Raw genomic sequence first — 22219 nt, 5'->3', positions numbered from 1 at the left:
GTCTAAAAGGGCTCAGGCTGTGGTAGTCATTCCAAATATTAGCCAAATATATGTTTTCTACTTATATGTTGCATTTCCACTTCTGTTTCAATGAATCATTGAACCTTTTTCCTGTTTTCTTGGCAATTATTGAATTAATACTATCCATCCATCCATTTTCTCTACCCGCTTAATCCAGCTGAGGGTGGCGGGGGCGCTGGAGCCTATCCCAGCTGTCATTGGGCGAGAGGCGGGGTGCTAAATTAACACGACAGAATTGATATTTTTTGCTTCTCTGATGAGACCTTTAGCTCACAAAGCTGGCATAAACGGACCATTTTTATTTAGGCACAACATTTCAACTGCTGTCTTTTATTTTGAGGGGGGGGGGGGCTTTCTCTGCGTCCATTCGTCTTTCCCCTGTCTGTCTCTCAGTCAAACTCTCCCTCTTTGTCTCTCCTTCCGTAATCCTCCTCTTTCATACGAAGAACAGAGCTTCTCTCAGCATCAGGCAGTAATTCAGCCTCAAACCTATTCTCCATGCCTCTTTGATACACACATTAGGGCCCTGCGAGTGTGTGCGTTCCTTTGTGCAATCCACTCACTCTTCTAAAATTTCCACATTGTCTCCCTTGGTAGGCAGCAGGGCTGAAATGAGTCTCTGTTTTCGTGTCTTTTGTCCGAACACATCACCAGTGAGAGAAAAAAGCCCTCCACCTTGTGTCAAATGCCTTTCCAATCATCTTTTAATTCCTAATAGAAGCGCGATTGTTTGTTCACTGATTTGGTTGCTTATTGAGTCATTTACTCTCATTGTATGTTGTTACCTACTTTCTGCATTCAGAACAGCACTTGAGCTTGTCGGGCCACGTTGAATGAGTGCGCTGAGGCCTGGCTTTTCACAGGCTTTGGCTTCCAGAATGTTATTTGTACAGTGTAATTGTCTGTTTGCATAACACGACGACGTCTGATATGCACTTGGAAATTTCTGCTTACATTCTGCGCAGACAGATTTAATGTTTTTAGATTACTGAATAACAAACACTTCACTTGCATTCTTTAAGTAGATGCACGTTGCATGGCTGACTTGGCTCCCGGCCGCGAGCGACTCATAATGTCAAAGCCCACAAAGAAGTCGTGAGAAAAGTAATGTTCTCACAAAAGCCACCAGCTGGTGGCTTTTCACCTGAACAGCATGCAACTGTCGCACTTTTCTCATGTTTATTCGCTTTTTTTTTTTTTTTTTCTGCGCACATATTTGCATTATGTGCTCATGCAGGTGAAGGTGAATAATGAGGTTGCCACGGGAACAGGACCCAACAAGAAGGTGGCCAAGCGGAACGCTGCTGAGGCGATGCTCCTACAGCTGGGATACAAGGCCTCCACAGTCCCTCAGAACCCCACAGAGGTACAAGTCCTGCTTCTGCCTGCATCAGCTTTCATATTTCATATTTGTTTTTTATACAATCCTCCCACTCTGTTATGATCTGTGACTGTTTATTTATTTTAGCGCATAAATAAGTGTAAGCACAAGTTGTTTCCTCGCTGTTTCGGACTGTCGTCGCTTTTCTGAGAAAACAACTTAAATCTTGAAAGTCGCAGCTCGTGATTACTGCTGTAGAGTCATCGTGGTCAAGCTTACTTTAAACATAGATCCGAAACTCACCCAAGAGACGAATTTGTTGCGAGGAAATTCCTCACGAAGTGTCTGAAAATGCATATAAACAAACTAACATCCGAGGTCTCATCTTCTCAGCCTTGTGCAGACAAACCGGCACTCGGTCGACTCCCAGATTCATCCCCGAGTCTCAGTGTTATTGACCTGTTATGTAACTCCTCCAGCTCCTCTGAACCAAATGTGTTTTGCAAGCAGCCATCGATCACCATCATCTTTATTCACCTCATTGGTTTTTAAGCTCAAGAGAGCAGCACCAGATAGAGACGATGTTACATAACCAAGCTTTCTATTGAATGTCAACAGTTCCCCTGACAGCTCATTAGTTAGATGTGTGATGTTGCATATGTATTATTCAGGAAACCAGACCACATCGCTTTATTTTGCTTAACCTATGAAAACCCTCATCACAGTGTTTCCCTTCGCTTTGATCGTCATCCCCAACAGTCAAGTTCTGATGATATAGAGTAATAATAAAAGGTAATGGTGAGTATTGAGGCCAAATTGAGTTTATAGCAGATATATCAGTCTTCCCCTTCTTTGGATGGCCTGCTTGTCCTTAAGTCCCCGGATAACCCTGGGCTCCACAGCATTTCTAGTAGAACTTGTCTCTTTTAAGATCATTCTATCTCCTTCCTTCCTTCCTCCGCTCTTTCCATTCCCAGAGAGCTCCCTGCATTCCCACTGTAGGATCTGTGCGAGTGTGTAAGACTGTGAGGTGAACTTGTTTACAGCCATGTTATCTCTTCAGCTGTCACACGTTTCTTGCATTTGTTGCTGTGTGTGTAGGCAGACGCACATACCACAGCAGAATTAATACGCTGAAAAGGATCTTTTTTGGTTACTAAACATTGACAACCCCCTCTAATTAAGTAGCTGGCCTGGAGAGACACTGGGCTCCTTAAGCATCTCCTCTTGTGAGCGCTCATCTCTTTGTGGACCAAACAGTAGGAAGGAACTTGTCTGACATGCGTGAAGAAGCTGTCTGTTCAAGAATCGACATCTCTCTTACCTCCCCCTTCCCTCCTTCTCTCTTCATCATTACAGATGGACAACAAAGGCTGGAATGGACAAAAGGCGTCTTTTACCGAAGCGACAAGTAACAGTGAGTATCGGCACGTCTCCCTGTGTCTGTTGCCATTTCCTTCTCCTCCTCCTCTCTGGCTCTCCATCACTGCCTCCATCCCGCAGGTGGTTTTAGCCACCAAGATGGCCCGGCGTTTAATCTCTGTGACTGGTCAATGGGCTTCTGACTGTCAGCTTAATCGGCCGTGCGTCCTCGTGGGGAGCCTGCGAATTCAGGCTCATTCACACAGGCTTACAGGGCCAGCACACAGAGGCCCTCCGGGGAGTCCCCCCGCTGCCTTCCTGTGCAAAAAACCTAGCCTTTCACTCAGGATTAACACACAAGCACACAGGAGTGCAGATGCGCGCACACACATACCCTTGATCCTGCACAGAGACACAAAGCACACAATGATGCAAAATGAGGATCTATTTCAAAAAGGTTTTTTCTGAGGGCGACTATAAAAAGTAATCTGTATCCAATAAGAGATGAAGTCCTCATTAAGAAGTAAGTACCAGAACTCTGAAGTAACTTCTTCATCAATACAAACAAAACAAAGTAAACTCCCGTTCATCCAATAGCAACACAGCTGCAGTGAAATGTGCAAACTATGAGAGTTTACATTCTACATTAAGTGGAGCAAAGATGTGTCTTCAGTTTCAGCTCATCTTTTCTTTTTTTCGTGTTTGCACTAAAAAAAATCCAAATCAAAAAAAAAGCAGCATGGACAGTGCCTTTCGACAAGCAAACTTGTGAGGTGGTTCAAGTTTTTAAGAAAGGAAGCATTCATGGCTGAAGCCTGTAAACAGATAGAGGAAGAAAATGTTTGTTTTTTTTTCCCCTCCAGGCCATGGAACAGTGGACCATCTTTTAGCTCTCGCAGATTGTCAAAGACACCTGGTAGTTAGCTAATCCAGTCAACATGTCTTCTGTGGCGTTCCACCAGTGTATGAATGGGTTCCCCAAGTTTTTTTTTTGTGGGACTTGGTGAAGATGAGATTGTCAGAAAGTATCTTTGGGGGACTTTTCACAGGTGACCTTGGTACTGGATACGGATGCCTGTTAAGGTGCCTCGTTTTAAGGAGGAACGGCCGTCTCTGTGGAGGCCTCAGATCCAACCCTGAGTCGCCTCAGTTTCACACAACTGAGAGGCTGAAACAGACTTGAAAATGCACAACAACCTTGTTAAGAGAAAAAAAAAATGTCCTCCCACTTGGACAAGCACAGAATAATTTCATGGTGAGATTTATGTTACAGTTTACATGACTGTGACGGTCTTAAGGGAACTGTAGTTCACAGAGAGGGGTAGGAGTCAAACGACTGTTAACAGAAAACGCAACTGTGAAGGAACAGCTGGTCTGTGTCAGCTGTATGTTGCTGTTGAGTTGGCCCGAAAGCAAAATAAAAACACTGCAAAAGGCATTCTTATACAAAGGTCAGAGGCTATTTCAGGTCTCCACATTCTCTTTCTGATTTTAGTTGTTTTCTTGGTCTCCAAAGTGGTGGCAGCGTTGTTTTCTCCACATGGTGCTGGAGATCAGCAAGTTCAGACTCATTACAGGTGAAACAAGTTGTGCCGAATATCTGGAGTCAGGGTCTGAAAGCAGCGCACTGGCATGCGTTATAACATCTGAGTTTTATTTGTTGTGATGCCTCAAATTCATTTAAAAAAAAAAGAAAAAGGCTGTAAGCAGTTTTACCCCCAGATACCAGCTCAGTAAATGCCAGCAGCCCGAGCAGGAGCTGGTCTCCAGACAAATGAACAGTCTGTGAGATGTCGAGCTGCGGAGTAGAAAACAAGCAGATAACCTTATTAGATTCAAATGTGCTGTCGTCACTTTGGCCTAATGGAGGCCTTTGGCAGAGCTGCAGTGCTCTGACGCAGGGTATCCGACCTCACTCTGGAGGGTGGAATGGATGGGATGTTTGAGCTCTCTCGCATTGAGCTGCAGAAAAACTCAACAAGGGTTCTTTCTCAGACTTGTTGCTGCTTCAGACTTGATGTACGGAATCCAGATGAGAGCACAACCTCTGCCACTACTTCTGCAGCGATCGTCTCCACGACTTTGTCCCAGTTTTCTGAAACACGTATAGTCTCAATTATGTCTAGAGATAAATGATTGTTCGCTTGGATGAAGTGTTTGGGTGGTTTTGGTTTCTATGGTAGCTCCAGCTCCAGGAATTGCCCAATACCTCCAGAGTAGAGCCTCTTGGGAAGCAAGGTCTTCCTTATATGGTGACTATTCCTATTGTTGGCTTGGAGTGTTGCCTTGGTTTAGTGCCATTCCTCCTTGGTTTATCTCACACTCAGCATGAGGCTTAACTGTCTGCTAATCAGCTCTTTAAAGTGTTCAAACCACACAACACTCACACGACGATAATGTCTGAATAATGTTTACTGCATAAAAACCATTCATTCAAACAAATACAGCTGGTCTCAGTTTTCTGTCTGTGTGTGATTATGATAGCTGAATGGAAGATGTTTCTGATTTGGGCTTTGCTCTCATTGACTTATTTATTCGGTAAAAATAACTAACGCCCTATCTGGAAAGAATCCGTGGATGATGGAAATATTCTGAGCTGATTATTTAGGCGGCTGATGACAGATCGCACACAGGAGCTGTTTACGGCTACATTCTTTCTCCTTTATGCTGTAGATGGCACTTTTTAAGTATAAATAAGACTTTTGAATGTTTAATGTTCCAGTCGGAGCTGATCTAGCGATGTAGAACAGATCGTTTCTAAGAAGTGCCGTGAAATGACAACAACTTCCTTTTGTTTGCGTTCCACCTGAACAAGGCTCTTACTTTCAGGACTCTTTGCGTTCAATTTTCCTGCAGGCTATATAATTAAAGGCAGTTTGGTCTGTGATGCTGTGATTGCGGTAATTGTCCGTCTTCTTATAATTCGATTGCATCTGCATTCAAATCATCTGCTCTGTGTCCAGCAGCCGTATGAATGTGTATGCCCAGAAATGGGTGGGCACATGATCATCAGGAGTTCTTTTGACGTCTAAATCTAAATGTTCAAATTAGGAATGCCATGTATGAGCTGTTGCGGCGCCTAAAATGTGTATTGAATTGATGTAGCAGTCTGCAGATTCATGGCAACAGACACAACAAAACAAGACCCACTTTTAATAAACTCTTACTGCTTTTTTCTTGTTTCTTTTTGTTACATGGATGCGCTCACTCATGTCATGTCGAAGCTGGACAAATGTTTGATTTTCAGCAGCGGTCTTCTATAGCTAGGTTTTACTCCGGTTAGTTACTGCGAACAGACCAAATCCAACCCTCCTTTGATTGATTCAATTCGTCCTTCGACTTTCATTCTTCTCTTTTATGTCATTCTCTCTTCCACTGCTTTCTCTTGGAGCTCATCATTTGTGCCAAAATGAGTTCTCTTTTGTTTAGCAGAAATTTCTCTCTGGTTTATTTCTGGTCCATTGTCTCTGGAGAGACATCGACGTACGTGTTTATGGTCACTTGTCATCAATTTATCTCTCTGTGGCACAAACATCCCGAAGCTCTTGCAGGACAAATTGGTCTCACAAAACAATTTTAGGGGCTGATTACAATTATACGTTATTACAATTGAACTTGAAAACAGTTCTAACGTTACCAACGGCCCACCCAACGCACTCTTTGTGGAAGGACACAGTGACTCTTCCAGGAATCCGGACGCTTAACTGATTGGTCACCAAATATAAGGTGTCTCTCACTGGTGTTGGCACACATTTTGTAAAAGTGGAAAAACTCCTTGGTGAATGCTCCTTGGATGGGGATTTTTGTTACTTTAATAGCTCTTGAATAAGAACATCAAAACTTAGCTTTATTTTTGTGGTGCCATTTTTTTCCCTTAGGTAACATCAACACTTTTCTTCTCTACTCACCACCTCCTCTCCTCTATAGTACAGATTATTTCTGCATTCATTTTGTGCCAAACAAGGTAAAAGTAGGTAAATGTGTCGAGGCCAGTCCATTTCTTGCTTTTTTTAAAAGGACTTTTCTTGCACTCGAAACACACTTCAGTTGCCATCAGCCTTTTTTGCAAACTTGTGTGTGTGTGTGTGTGTGTGTGTCCTTTGCCCCGTGTAAGCTGTGGAAGACATTGCTACAACAAACAGGGTGGCTTAGAGACAGGAAGGGAGCGTATAAAGAAAGCACAAGAAAAAGAAGTAAGAAGAGTGATTTTTCTCTCTTTTATTCCCATGGGTATTGCGGCAGGGCTTTTCACTTGAGTTGCCACATTTCATTTCCTGCTGTTCATATGTGTGTGTGCATGTGTGTCTGTGCATTGTGTGCATGTGTGAGCTATGTAAAGGTCTTGCTCCACTCTGGTGATTTATAGCGGCGGGCTCCGGCCCTATCTGTTTTCGATCAGTCTCATGCTTGGCTCTGGCTTCCCTCCAGCGCTCCCCTGGCCCACCGGACACCGAGTCTGGGTGGGACCCCTCCGCAACTGCCTGGAACCAGCACCACAAACACACTCTCCTTCCCTCTTTCATTCCCTTCTTCTCAGCCTCTGCTTCTCTCCCTTTCTCTTATTTCGCCCCTGCTTCATGTACACAATTTCCCAATCGCTGTCTCAACATCCCTCAGAAATACTCCATCACTCTTGCTTGTTCACTCTCTCTGGCTCTCCCCCTTTGTCTCACGCAGGCTTTCTTGCCTCTCACGCTCAACATCTGACACCAGCTTCAAGTACTCTAACATGCAAACATCCTCACATGCACACCCAGGCACTCGAGCATGGATTACGTCGACTGCAGCCCCCTTCGATACTCTCCGTCCACTGCTGATGTCATGTTGGCTAACACCTTTTATTTTTATGGCGCTTTGTTCAGAATGCGCAGGCCTGCAAGTTTTACTCGTGTAAATTCAAATTATAGTTGTCATCGTGATTGGGACGGAGGGGGGGGGGGAGAAAGCCTCGCAGTTGTGTCATTGCTGGCAAGTGGTAGCTTGTGTAGTATGAGTAATAAACCCTGGATTTCATTGCTGTTTCCTTCAGCTTTTCTGTTCTCCTGGAAAGGAGCGCAAACCTCTTTGTTCATAATGGGAAATGCTGTCAGCAGGTTCCCAGAAACCATAGACTAGAGAGTAAGCTACAAGTGTGCAGACCTCTCTGTGTCTGTATGCGCGCGTCTGTGTGTGATGGCAAATGTTAAATGAAACAGGAAGTGGCCTGTCAGTCATGTGCTCACTCCAGCACTTTCTCCCAGCTGTTAGTCCATATGCACACACAAACAAGCCCTCAGACAAACACACAGACACACAGACAGCTGGCCTTCCGGTCTCTGGTGACCTTGGCTGGGCTCGGAGGCTCCGCATGGGTTTCACATCCACTCATCCTCACATCCTCTTCCATCGTGACAGGCTCCCAGCTCATCCTTGTCTTTTATCCTTTCTTTCCTGCAAATTTCTGCTTCTTCTTCCCTTTTTTGTCATGCCTCATTGCTTTCCTTTCACACTCGCAGCTGTGATGAATGTACTGAACCCATCATTGCGTCCCTCTTCAACCTGCCACAAATATTTCAGATCAGTAACGTCCAGAATAGCCAACATAAACAAAGAGTTGTATCCAAATAGTCTGCATCTGGACGTGGTCATAGAGTGCTGTTGTGCTCAGCTGGACTGAGCTGTGTCCTGTTTGAAGTAAAGCTACTCAAACAAAAGATGTACGCTCTTGTAGCTTTCTTGAGTCACTGAAATATAACCAAGAACCTGCTTACAGTTTCTGCTGGGTCTAGGCTTGAAGAGAAGTTATAAGTGGAACAGGATGCAGCTTAGCCGACACTGCTGGTTCCCATCAAAGATGAAGTCATAGACGCTCTGTTGATACTGGTAGATGCTCCGTTTGTGTCTCTGTGTTTGTGTTTGGGAGTGAGAAAGTAAGAGGCTGTGTGCATTTCCCAGCAGTCACTTTGATAGCGTTCGATATGCCAAGCCACAAGAAACTGTCAACTGCGTTTGGGGGTGGAATGCACACACACACACACACTCATGTATACACACACAGATGAACACAGTTAGGCACACACATGCACAATCACCTCTCGCTCCCGTCTTCAGGTGAGTGACCCCTCACTTCATAGTCAGAGCCATAATAGCCCTTTCATTCTCTTCTTAATAACATATCTGTCCCCTTTGCTTATATATAAACCTCTCTGTTTCAACACAGTTTTTTCCATCTTACTCAACTCATTTCACCTTTGTCCATTCATCCAACCCTTACTTTTTATTTTGCAATTTCCTACAACCTTTCCCTGTTTCCTCTTCTTTGACTTCTCCAGCTCAGAAGGGTCTGCTCCACCTCAGCCCCGACGTCTATCAGGAGATGGAGGCCAGTAGAAAACAGAGTGGCAATGCACCAGGCCCCGGGGGCAGCGGTGGAGGATCCGTCAACTACATGACATCCAAAGACATGGGGCCCTGCTCTGCCCCACTACCCCCAGGTCATCCTCCGTATTACAGCAGCTCTTCCTCTTCACCCAGCCCAACTGCTACCATGGCCAGGGAGCTGCTACTTAATGGTCAGTCACCCACAGCCGATTCGTCACTGCCCATGAAGGGAAAAAACGTGGCCTGTGGCGTCTCGGTGCAACCAGCACAGCAGCTGGACTACCTGGCTCGCATCCAGGGTTTCCAGGTAAGATGCTAAGTCATGCTGCTACAGAGTGTATGTAGATCCACAAACACTCTAAAATTCATACACTGAATGTGCACAACTCCTGTCAGAGTTTGGCTGTTTTTCCAGTCTGCTTTTTAATAATCCCTCTATGCTCACTAAAGCCGGTACTGGGGACATAGAGTCAGATATATTGCATATATTTACAAACATATTAAGAAAGCTCAGTCATGTAACAGACATGGTATGACAGAAGGAAAAGATTTTTGATTCTTCAGAGCTCAGTGTCAGCTCACTTACTTTTATTGACACACACACACACACACACACTGAAGCTTTTAACCCCTTAAATTCTGCTTGTGGAGGGCCACAGGCTGTTTGCTGCTGTGTATGAAAGATAAGTAGTGACACATGCAGCATATCGTTGGAAAGCTGCCATCATTGTGTTTTGAAGCATTTCATAATTTAGGTACCCCAGAGAGTATAATCAATGCCAGCAACAATGCTCAAAAACAAAAAGGATTCCACTGTTGAGGCAACTCACTTACAAACCCTCCTGGTAATACAGTTCTTTATATTTTTTCATGAAAATTCTGTATTTTTTATTTAATTAAATTTTTTTTTGTTGAGAAGGTTTCAGACAGTCCGGTTCAGGCAAACTTTGCGCTTATCACAGAAAGTATTTTTTTTCTGGAAAGCAGGAGAGCTAGAAAACGTCCTGGTGGTAACTTGCTGCATGTTTGGATTCACCTCAGGTCAGTCAGCGCTCCCAGCATGCTCTCCCTGGACAGATTGTGTTTATACTTCTAAGTGAGTGTAGTTACACGTCCTGGATCACCTCCGAATGTGAGTTGGGGGAGCTGAGTGTGTCCTCGGTTTGTCCTGAGTGCACAACTGAATTTCCTGCTGTCCACTTGAGATCGCCCAGGGTGCACGTTGGCACCGGATGGGAACAGGCTCTTCAGAGTGGTCATTCTGTCCCCTTGCCTTTCACTTCCATACTTTAATTCCACCTTTATCACTCTTCAGTTCAAGGTGATTCATAGTTTTTTTTTTTTTGTTTTTAGAAGAAAATAACCTGAACAGATACAGACCCACCGGTGTAGTCAAAAGGTGATCATATTTACTTTTAGTTAAGTAATTTGGGGTTCTTTTGTCCTATCTCAGTGTACTCCCCCTGCGTGATGGGCATTATGTACGTTCTTTGAACGAGGATCTTGCGTGTCGGTGTAGGGTTAGTGACTGCTCTGTTGTGATAAATCAGAATTTAACTAAAAAAAGTAACGCGCCCATTTTCAGTGTCATCTGACTAGTGGAATGGGGCCTGGGACTCTAAAGGCTCTTAGGTTCTTGGACACCCGCAAAAGTAACGGCGTGAGCATACACAAGCATGGCCCATCACACGCCGGTGCTCACCCCGCCCCCCCGCCGCCCTCATTCAGCATCAGCTTTACTATAGCTGTGAATACGGATGCGGTGCCGGGTAACCAGATTACTTATGAAGAAGACAAATGCACGGTTCATGTGCTCCTGCAGCACAGGTGGAGAAGCTCGACTTCAGAAACTGCTTAAGACACACTATCAGTTTTCTTGCGTGGCCACAGTGGCTGCGGTGCTGGAACTTCACTTCGCAGGTGTTTTTGTCGCATCACACACGCTCGCTCCCACTCTTTGTGTCCGTCCGAGTCCAGAGAGGCAGACGACCCGTTGTCTGTGTTCATCTGTGCCGACCGATCTCCTCCACATACCACGGCACTGATACCAGCGCCTTCTCATTTCAGCTGCAGATGCTTTTTATCAGTTTGAGCGAAAACATTTGATCTTAACCTGCTGAGGGTTCCTTTGAAAGGCCTTTGTTATTGCTCTGAGCCTTCCTGTGTGTGTGTAACCTGAGAGAGCCCTGCTGCCTGGCCAAGCCCAAACACACTTGTACTGTACAAATGCGCTTACACACACACACACACACACACACACACTCACAGCAGGATCTGTTTAGTGGACTCGGATGAGTTGGGCAAAACTTGTCTCTTAAGTTAAAGTCCGTGTTGTTCCTTAACTTTATTATCTGTAACCCATTTTGCATAGTTCCAGCTCTGATTTTGCCTGTGCATGCTCACACGCTTTTCTCCATGTAAACACGCAAACAAGCATCCGTGTGCTTACATATTCATGTGTGCCTGTGTGTTTTGTTAAGTGAAGAATTCAGGCTGTAATTGAGACATGCAGACAATGTGTGTTTCATTGAGGGGATGTTTCATATCATGTGGGTTTGTAATGAGAACCTTTAGTCGCTTACACAGACACGTTAGGCAGACCTTTTAAGGCTTATGTATTCTAAAGTATTCTTGCAGGCCAAGTCACCACAGATTTCAAATGTTTTGTCATGTGAAGGTTTTTTTTTTGTGTTGAGGTGGCGTTCTTTCAAACGCGCTCGTCACTACACCAGCGCACTTATCTGCTCAAAGATCGTCCTTTAAGAAATCTGATCATAATCTCATGTTCTGATTAGTAACCTTGTTATCGTAATCTTGTTATATTGTTCAAGTGTGCAGATCACAGTTCCACTCGACACTGGATTTAAAAAAAAAAAAAAGAAAGAAAAAGAAGAACGTAAGCGAGCACTGAGGGCATTCTCATAGTGCCTGTTTCATCATCCAGCCCCAGAGACAAAGGCTCGCGCCTACCTGCTAAGCCCTTCTTTTGATTGGATTGGAAAACAGCCTCTAGTGAAAGCTTGGACTGGATAAGCAACAGCGTGTTGTACTCATGCCAGCTGGGAGCAAGGATGCTGGCACCCGTTCCAGCGTGTTTGTATGTGTGTGTGTGTCTGTATTTGCTATTAATTTGGCTGGCTTGTTGTTGGCACGGCGGGTATGCGAGCTGGAAATAGGGCAGAAACCAAAAACAAAAAAGAGGAGGTAATAGGCAACACATGGAACAACGAAGAAGTCCTGAGTAAGAGTCACATAACAGATTCTCCCGTTTGTGTTGTTCTTTTACCTTTTCTCTTTTCCCACTGCGATATTTCAACATTCTGTAATTACCGTTTATCTCATTCATCTCCAATTTATCGTCTGCGGTTATTTTCCTCACTTTTTTGTAAATGTTGACAGGTTTCATTCCTGCATTGCAGTCACCAGCTGCCCATTTACTCTGCCATCACATTGCTTTAATAGTCACCACAGACTGCCATCGCTTCGCATTATTAACTGCTGCCTCGGTTGGAAATGAGCAGGAAATCTCTATATGGAATATCAGTGATTGATGGAATGGATTAAAGTTTCCCAGCTCCAAAGTGAGCATTTCTACACATCTGGACTGTGACAAATACTTTTGCAGACTTGATTTATTCTGTCTCGTGCCCTTATACCTGTAACTGTCGCGGCCTGCGTGATGCTGCAGAGAAAAGACGTCAGGTGCAGGCGACTGTGTCGTGTTGTTAAAATGTAAGCCTTTGCATCGCATGTACAGACAGTGGGATTGTTGAATCAGAAGCATGAGGAATGGGAATAGCTGCAACGATGTAACGGGCTGTACTCCTGAGTGGACTGGCCTGAGCAGTAATAGGCCAGTCATACAGATGTGAATCACGTCCTGCTTCCATGGGTTTTGCCCACACAGTCCAATCAGGTTGATCTGGTTTTCACCAAGTTACATTAAAAATAATAAGACTCCGTGAGAGCACTTCTCATTACTTTAATACCATAAGCCATATTTCTAATTAACTGGCAGGTACTGTGATAGTGACACCTCTGTGCCCTGAATTAGGAATTACACCTCTCCTGAGGACGCTCTTGTTTTGCAGTGGAAAATATGACATAACCACTTTGTACATTGTAGCATTGGTTTTGTCCAGCCTGTAGTGTTTTGATTCAACATGACTTAATATATGGCTTGTTCTTTCTTGTTTAATGTCTGTGAGGTGTAAAGAGAACTCTCTTAAGGTGCTTATTTAAAACTGCAAAGAGCATGATCATCAAACCTGGAGTTCAGATGTTACGTTTCGGTGACGCGAGGCCAGAGACGGAGACACGGATGCAGTATTATCTTTCCAGGTTACGTCTAAAAGATTTGAGTGGCGTTCACTGTCCTTATCGTCTCTTGCCATCTAAAGCAATATCACAGCAGAGATATTAATCAGCCAAGTTATTTTATGAAGTCACGGCAGGCTTAACCACAGAGATGGGTTTAGAGAAAAGGGAGGGATGTACTCTCTGCTGTGCTGGAATCAGAACTTTTGTGTTGGAAATCCCGTGTTAATGAAAACACTATCCTTGGCGGGTGGCTGGTGTTGATATCCATTCAGTGCAGTTCCCAGGATTTCTCACACTTTCACGTTGTTTGTTCTTCTCTCTCCCCGCTTCCTTCTTTGGCTGTGTGGAAAAACCACTTCAAGTGGTGCCGACTACACCTAGTACCCTGCCTAGCAGTTTCTACACACACACACACACACAGACACACACACACGCACGCTTTTTTTTTTTCCAACCATCTTCTCTTCCTTCCCCCTCCCCGATCTCCATCGCTCACTCTCATCTCTCTGTATCAACATCAAACGCCTGGTCTGCTACAAACGTTCAAAGACTAACAGTTTGTTTCCAACCTCCTTGTCATCATCTCATTCCTCTGCTCTCTGTTTACTCTGGGATTTGCGTTAGAAAATACATTTTGGGATGGCTAATCCCAGCACGTTTGATTTCTGCGGCAGAGTGATGGCTTCCAGCTGCGCTCTGCGGCATATTTGTGTGAAGAGCGATCTTCGAAAACAAGTTTTGTCTGTGGAATAAATCAGACTGCTAATGCTGCGCTGGCTCAGCGCACAGTCTCTGCTTACACGGTGGCCCGCTGCGTGCGTGTCGATGCGTATGCCTGTCTGTGTGTGTTTGGCAAAACTGAGTGATGATATTTTTATACCGCAATCAAGCCCATTTGCGAACCTTTAAATCAAATACCCTCAAGTGCCAGCGCAGCATATTGCAATCTCGAATATGCAGCACAATCGGTTTTCACTTTGCCTTTGTTCTGTTGAATTTTGATAGATTCGATCATATTTCATTGGATTCTCAATGCTAGGCAACGATGGCAGTTGTGTGCCAGCACAGACTCGGCATGGAGAGATGGAGGGTGTGTTAGCCCTGGCACTATGTTCGGGGGAATCTTCAATGCTTCTCTTCATTATCTGCACACTTGTTGCTGTTCTCAGAAAGAGCTCCGGGCTTGCCTTCTGCCACCAGTTGAGCTCCTCTGCTCAGTGAGCTCTTTCACAAACTGCACACAAAGTTTGAAGTGTTCTCGTGACTATTTGGTTTTGGGAAATACCATAAAAAGCACAACCACCACATTGTACTGTGTTCTGCGCCTAAATCTCTAGATATTTGGTTTATGATGGTAAAATGTCAGGGGACAATGCAATATTGTGATAGAAATTATTACTTTGTGTCCTTTCCTCATAAAAATACATTTTCAGTACAGCACACAGCACGTCTGGTGACATTGCCAGAAAATGTTTTATCAAATGGCCAAAGGAATACTCCTGAGTATGGGGAATAATCGCACAGCCATGTGTTACTATGACGTAGCCGCTGGTTAGCAGCGCATGGGAATAAGATTAATAAATCAAGGCTGTGAATTAGTATGGGACAGGAATGTGCTAACTTAGCAGTGGCCAAAGAATAAGGAATCAGCTTTGCTGTATACTCAGTGAGCTCGTTACCACAGACCTCTCGTGACACGTAAAAAACCTGAATAAATTTGATTGAATCTCGATTTCATTTGTTCAATATGTCTGTTTCATTGTAGTAATTCAATATTGAGATGAATTATGATATCCTGCAATTTCCTAAACAGAGTGTCATAAATCGTAAAAGGCAAAGAGACATCTCGTTCTCATCAAATGGTGCAGTGATAACGCAGCCAGTCGTGTTGTGTGTTATTACCATGCAGCCTTTGTTCGGCGCGGACCGCGTCCCGTACACAATCTCAGCTGGGAATTTGCACCAGCTCTACATTATGTTTCTGGGTCAGGCAGATAATTGGCCAAACCACTTCTATAGGATATTAGCTCCGCTGAGCTCTGTATAACCCCCCCTACAGTTGAAAAAAAAATTATAATAATACATCACTTAATACATGATAATAATACAACATTTTTCATTGTTTTCAGCCACTTCCCTAAACTTTGGTTAACCAAATATCTTAAAGCATCACTAAAGAGTTTTTTTCTTTTGTTTTCTTGCTCTTTGGCCACCCCAGCATTTGTGGGATGTGACACCACTGTGGTAAAAAAAAAAAAAAAACTCCATCTCAGCCCTGCACGTGCACAGCTGTACAAGGGAATTTGTTTTGGCTTTAGAGGCCGACAAAAAGACTTCAGAAGCCACCAAATTTGTCAAGAGACAATGTTATGGGACAAGAACGAGAATAAAAGAGCACTGTTTTATATTAGTCATGACACAGATTGCTCAAGTAAATGTCCGGAGGACGTAAACGGATTTCATTGGTTTTGTAATAGGAATCAAATACAGCCTCGGTCCCTTCTATTTGTAACGGCAACAGTGTCTTTTTGCTTCTGACTTAATTTGCATAATATTCGTGACTTGATACTGGAAAGTAAAATGGTGTTGTGCCGGCCCCAGACGCTCCGGGACCTTTTCAGGCCCGGACACGTGCAAAACAAAACAAGCACATAGTTTTGAGGTTCACAAACTTCTCCACTTTTGCCTTTCGATGGGATTTTCTTTTTCTTGTTGGGAAGAGAAATGGAAGTTGTTGGAGTAAGTGGATCAGTCCAAGCAGAAGGAGCTTATGAAACATGTGCTCGTGTTTTTTAAGTGGATAATTACAGTGACACTTGCGACATCCAGAAGTAGGTCTGCACATCAGTTGAGCGCTTTGGCTGCTCATATTTTATAATAGTTCGAGTTGTGGCTGCCTCACATTGATAACAGCAGTCCTTGTTTTTGTGCATTATCAAGTATTTCAGCCAAAAATCTAATTGAATCGTGTACTCCGTGTACTCTGTGTTCTGTTTGCTTGCAGTGAGGCTATTTTTGGCATTTCCTTGTGAAACAGAGTTCCCAGTAATAGACTGATCTCAATAGAACCTGGATCTTAATTCGCCCGGTCTTTGTAAGACTTTCCTTAATGCAGAGTGAGTTTAAAGAGTAGCACCTTTGTTTAGCCTCAACATCCTGCTATCATTGGAAGTGAAAAGAATATTAACAGTGTGCTTCAAACACTCTTGACCCCTGAGGTCCCCAATGAAGCGGCTTAGTGTGGACCCCTAATTGCTTCTCACTAACAATGACAGCTTTTCTCAGCGGAGTGGGCTCGGTTTATTATTGTAAAGTCAAAGTTATTTCCGTGCTCTTTGACTGTCAACCTACTGCACTTTAGAATGGTTTAGAAAGAACCGGGGTCCTGCAGGGCTTTTGCTGTTCACCTCAGCTGTATTTGTGCTGAAACAATGAGGCAAAACAACTCTGTTTGCTTTTATAAGCTGGCCCTACAGCATTGCCTTACTTGGAGCTTTCTTATATGGACACTTCTATGTATTGCATTTATTTACGTGCCTCTTTATGTTCAGTTGTAGGTGCTGACATGCATGTTTGCGCATTTACCATAGATTTTACTGGGGTTGCATGAACGCTGACTGTGATTGCTTTTTAGTTTGTGCATGTTCACGTTTGTTCAATTGAAGAGAGCCATTGGAAGAGGAGCCATCCAGCTTTAGAAGCCAGATGTCAGAGGTCGTTCCACATTAGTGCCGCCAATCAATCGCAGGCCTTGCGTAACTCTCCTGCTTCTTTGTCTCAAAAGGAAGTGGATTAGAGGCCATTTTCTGTGATGGGACTTGGGATGATTAGTTGGGCCTGTTTAGAATGCATGCGCTCACAGATGCATGCAAATATGCACTCAAAACAGACGGGCTGCGTTTGAGAATAGATCTTTGTTGTTTTTTTTTTGTTTTTTAGAGATGCTCGTTATTTTACTTCCACCAAATCATAACAAATTAGATGATCCCGTAGTCTTCTTCGAAGCTGGCAAATCGGACAACTTTCAGGTCAGAGTTGCTGGTAAATCCTCAGTGTAATCAGGCACTTTGACTATTTTATCAGAAAGCCACCAAGAGAGAAAACCTCCGGGTGAAGTTTGGTGACCTGCCAACTTTCCTGTTGTAACCAGAATTTGGCTGGTTGCTGGAGTACATCATGTTTTACTGATCCAATATGACATACAAGCTTACAGCAGCAGTGTTCGAGGGGAAGGAAATGAATATCATATATGATAAGAAAAAAAAACAAAGCACAACTGAACAAGTCTCAAAACAGGGTATTACAACATTTATTTTGACAATTTGTTGGAGCAGATTTTACATTTACACATATACGTGTGCAAATGCATCACAGACAATAAGAGGAGTTAGGAATTAGTAGACATCTGATGTCCCAAGTGTGTATCTCTTTACAGTAAGAGATTTTATCAGATTGTATGCTGCCTCCAGCATCATTTAAGGGCCTCACTGCTCACTGATCAGCACGATTACGCCATATAAGTATAAACACGGGGTAGCTTTAATTCATTCATAAACGTTATTTACCAACTTTCTAGCACGGGTCTCATGTTACATACTGTCTTGTTACAAATTGTACTTTTACCTTTAGGCATTACCCCCCCCCACTCTCTGTTTTTCTCTCATCTTCTCTTCTCCTTTATGTTGAAGTCTGGGGAATTTATTAGAGATTAACTTGTCTGGGAAGGCTTTTTCCACGGCTCGCTTTACTACATTCATCATTCATACACATAACAGATAGCATTCCACAATTTATCACTGCGAGCCCATCTCATCAGCAGCTGTGTGCGCACATGTCTGCTGGCATGTGCTGTTCGTATTCTCTGTATTTAACATCACGCGGTCCTTCGTATCTTCGCGGATGCACGCTTGTATACCTCAGCGTTGGTGTGTATTTTGATGCGTGTGTGTGTCTTTAGAGGCAGACTTCCATGTGTCTGGCTGGTTGATCATAATTCATTCGGAGAGAAGCGCACACACCCATACCACTCTGGAAGCTTTCAGTCACAGATCGTATACAGCCGCTTGGTTTTGTGGGTTCATGCGCGCGCACACACACACACACACACACACACACAAGTTCAGCATGTGTAGCCACTAAATAGCAGGCCAGATAAGATGAAACCTTGATCCAGCCTGGAAGGCTGGTATTCACAAAGAAAAATACACACACATATGCGTGGCCTTGTCTTTTGGCACACATTCTCAGTTGATTTAAAGAAGGTCATAACTTGAAACTTCTAAGTCAACAGAAGTATGCAAACCAACACATTCACTGATTAAAATTCAACTAATTCTGACATGGAGGTTCTCTGCACATCTTTTAATTGAAACGATACTTTAATGTTTAAAAGTACAGTATGTATAATATGCTTTTTCTTTTCTTTTTTCGTTTATTTTGTTGCTAATTCCCCTTATTATCGCTCACATATCTAGAAGTAATCTCTTTCATCACACCCAACCTTTGAAAGGCCGCATCTTGGTCCACTTGCACATTAGAAGCTTGAAACCTTTGTCTCCTTTCATTAATTGGTTATTTATTCCTTTATTTGGTTCTCAGAGTCATTTGTGTTCCTTATTAAGATGCCTGCAGCTGTCCTGGGCAGAAGTAGGCCGGGCAAACGCATCTACACTTACACAGCTTAAACCCATGCAAGTGCAGAAGCGTACACAGGGAGAGAGCCAGTGAGAAGTAGGGCAGACCGGCAGGCAGGGTTACTAAAAGCTTTTACATCTCAGGAGCAGACTGTCCCTCCGGAGAATCATGTCATAACAGTCCTGATTGCACAGCATTTAGGAATGCCTGCAGAGTTAACCTCTCAATGATGAGGGGTCATTTATGATGTGATCACTACCTCAGATGCCCCTCACAAACCACACACACACACACATTCACATATTTCCACCCATTTCCCTCCTTTGCCACGTCTGTGTGCTGTGGGATAATTGTCCACAAATGCTGTGTGATAACAATTAGACATTAGACACGCAAGATTTGCTTTCAAGCCAACCACCTCCAAAATCACCTCACTTAAACACTTGAGATGTGTCAGTTTCTTTCTGGGTTTTGTGCTAATGATTGATTGTATCATTTCTTGTGTTTTTTCCCTTTTATGGAGTGTGGAAGTCACTCACTTTGTCTCCGTGCCTCTTCCAGGTGCAGTACAGTGATGCACAGAGTGGTAAGGACTTTGTGACCTATCTGACCCTCTCCCCAGTGCAAATGACTTTCCACGGCACCGGGAGCACCCTCCAAGCCAGCCATGACCAGGTATGTGTGTAGATTTATATTCACAGCTGTGCGAAAGCTTTTCTTTCAAACAATGAACCCAGCAGTAATTCCTCCAGGTGTACTTGTGCACTGTTTCTCAGCATACTTGCGCTCCTTTTGGCTGTTGTATGTGTTTGGTTTGGATTATGACTTCCAAACAGCTGATTATAGTCGATGACGTTGATAAAAAGTGTTTCAATTGAATTATGTTCCTAACACTTATTTTTTGAGCTGTTGTTCCTTACTGTTCATATTGAAGATATGATTTCAACTGGTCAAACACTTCCTATGGATCATATATGGGGGCTCACAGGCAAACTTAACTGCATTATTTGAGTCCTGTACTCACACTTTGTAAAATTTAATAGAAATATACTTCTTTATATCACAGACATCTGTGATAATTATACATTTTTGTAAATGCATTTTATATTAAATCAAATATATGTCAGTGATATGGTGATGGTCAATTTTAAAGAGTTGCAATGTTTTGGTATTGTTGATTTTGAATTATTTCATAAAGTAGCTCAGTAAACTTGTACCGCATGGATTTGCATCTGAATTCCTCTATGCTTATTAGTAAGGTACCTGTAGTAATAATAATAATGATAGTAAGGCCTTTAGTTTGTCGCTCCATCACGTAAACCCCACTAGAAGTCCGTTTAAGTATCTCCCAGACTTATGACAGACCCCTCGTTTTCTTTTTCTCCCTCCCTCTCTGGTTTTCTCACTCTCTCTCTTTTGCGTACTCCCCATATTCAGAAGGAGGGTCTTTGTCTTGCGTTGGCCAAGCAGAAAACCCGTTGCTTACATTCTATCATCTAAACATAGGACGCCCCTTTGTTCATCAGTCTTCAAAGCTTTAATAAAGGGCCGGCTCGGCCCCGATTGGGACAGCTGACGGGGGGCTAGTGTCGCCACCGCTAACAGAGAGCCAAGCCAATATAGGCCAGGCAGGTCTGCGTCCTTGGGACCTGTTGTTTCCAGGAGCACTGGGGCATGACCGACTGTTAGAGAAGGCCTTTCTTTTCCTCTTCTCAGTACAGTGAGGAGTATGACCACAAAGGGAGCACCTAACAATAAGGGGTCACCCTCAGGAGCCCCCTCAAAACCTCAACATTCGAAACAGTCTCAAAGGCGTCATATTTGATTGGCTTTGCCACAATGGTGCATAGACTGGAAGAGATGTCAGCGGTTGTAGGGTTCGAAGAGCTGCCAAGTTACTTACAAGGCCCTCAGAGTCGCCTTGAGATATCATAATAGGTCCCCCTCATCAGCTAGCGACTGTCATGCAGGTTTCCAAGATTCAAATTCATCGTTTGTGGAGTTCCATGTGTTTCCTACGACACATGTACGCCTTGGCACCCACTCGCATAAGCTTGCCTATCTTGCAAATTAATATGTGCAAATAAATGCTGTAAATCTGATTAGATAGAATGGGGAATCTCTTCGCTAACAACTGATAAAATGTTTCCTGGAGCCTGGCTTTGTTGCTGCACACACACAATTTACACCTTTACACGTGGCGACTCCACTCAGCTTCCCCACACATCTGTCCGGGAGTGTCAAACGGCGTTATCAGTACTCCCATGGAGGTTTATGTCAAGTAGACTAGAGTAGCTGATAAATATCACCAGCCAAAGGAAATCCTCTACACACCTCTCCCCATGACGTAAAAGGGGAAGCGGATCAAGATATGGACTACTCTTATGAATGAGTTTGCAAACACATAGAGAATACTTAAGTCTTGTTATTCCATTGTATACGTCTGTGGTATTGAATGTTGAGGCTGTGCTTTGCCCCATTTAGACTAGATCTCAGCGCAGTAGCATGAGCAAGTTCAAACTGATTTATTTCCAATAATAATTAAAGAGAAAATTAGTGTGGCATCACATGCTGTAGTTAGCTTAGTATACAAAGATATCCCTATTATTTTGTATATTTCATATCATTCATTTACATGATATCTTGTTATGATACATACATATATTTTTATTCATACCTGGTTTGCTTAATTGCTAGGGCTTTATTGGGCTATTACGTTGTGTTTTCTTATATCTATACATATAAATGTCTCCCTTGATAATATGCTGGCATGTGTGGTTGTGCCTAACTGTTGTTGTTTAAGGCCGATTTAGTGTTGCACATTCTTACCATTATTTGTAGCTCTCAGCCAAGCTCTGAGAGTGATTATGGGAATTCAGCCAACCTGGAGACCGGTTTGCGTGCGGTGCACTTAAAGGAAACTAAAAGCTCATCATCCCTCCTTAGTGGAAATGTCACACGTTAGTTGACTCCTGCTTTTGTTGCAAATTGGTTTGATCCAGAGTTTGCCAAAAATAAGGAGGAGTTATGAAAAATGACAGAAAAAAACTGCCCAAACAAGAGTTATTTGGGTTGTACCTGAATTATTTTTTTTGGTTACTGCCCCCAGGTGGCAGCCGAGTGCTACAACAGGTAGATGTGCGTCTGCACAGCTTTAATGCAGCACCAGCGCTGAGCAAACACAGATCTCTAATGGGGCCA

The 22219-nt window shown here is 43.5% G+C and overlaps 1 protein-coding gene across 1 annotated transcript in view; it reads left to right on the top strand.

The window, feature by feature from the left end:
- stau2 (staufen double-stranded RNA binding protein 2) overlaps window positions 1-22219 on the top strand; it is an 87094-nt gene that overhangs the window by 41031 nt on the left and 23844 nt on the right. Inside the window, exons 10-13 of the mRNA XM_072378013.1 lie at window positions 1259-1387; window positions 2702-2759; window positions 9016-9371; window positions 19580-19693. Coding sequence (XP_072234114.1) covers window positions 1259-1387; window positions 2702-2759; window positions 9016-9371; window positions 19580-19693 — 657 coding nt within the window. The remainder of the gene's footprint in view (window positions 1-1258; window positions 1388-2701; window positions 2760-9015; window positions 9372-19579; window positions 19694-22219) is intronic.

Source organism: Leuresthes tenuis, unplaced genomic scaffold, assembly GCF_036924035.1.
Source record: "Leuresthes tenuis unplaced genomic scaffold, fLeuTen1.0.hap1 SCAF_24, whole genome shotgun sequence".
Classification (NCBI taxonomy): Eukaryota; Metazoa; Chordata; class Actinopteri; order Atheriniformes; family Atherinopsidae; genus Leuresthes; species Leuresthes tenuis.
This window is presented reverse-complemented; position numbering and strand designations above follow the sequence as displayed.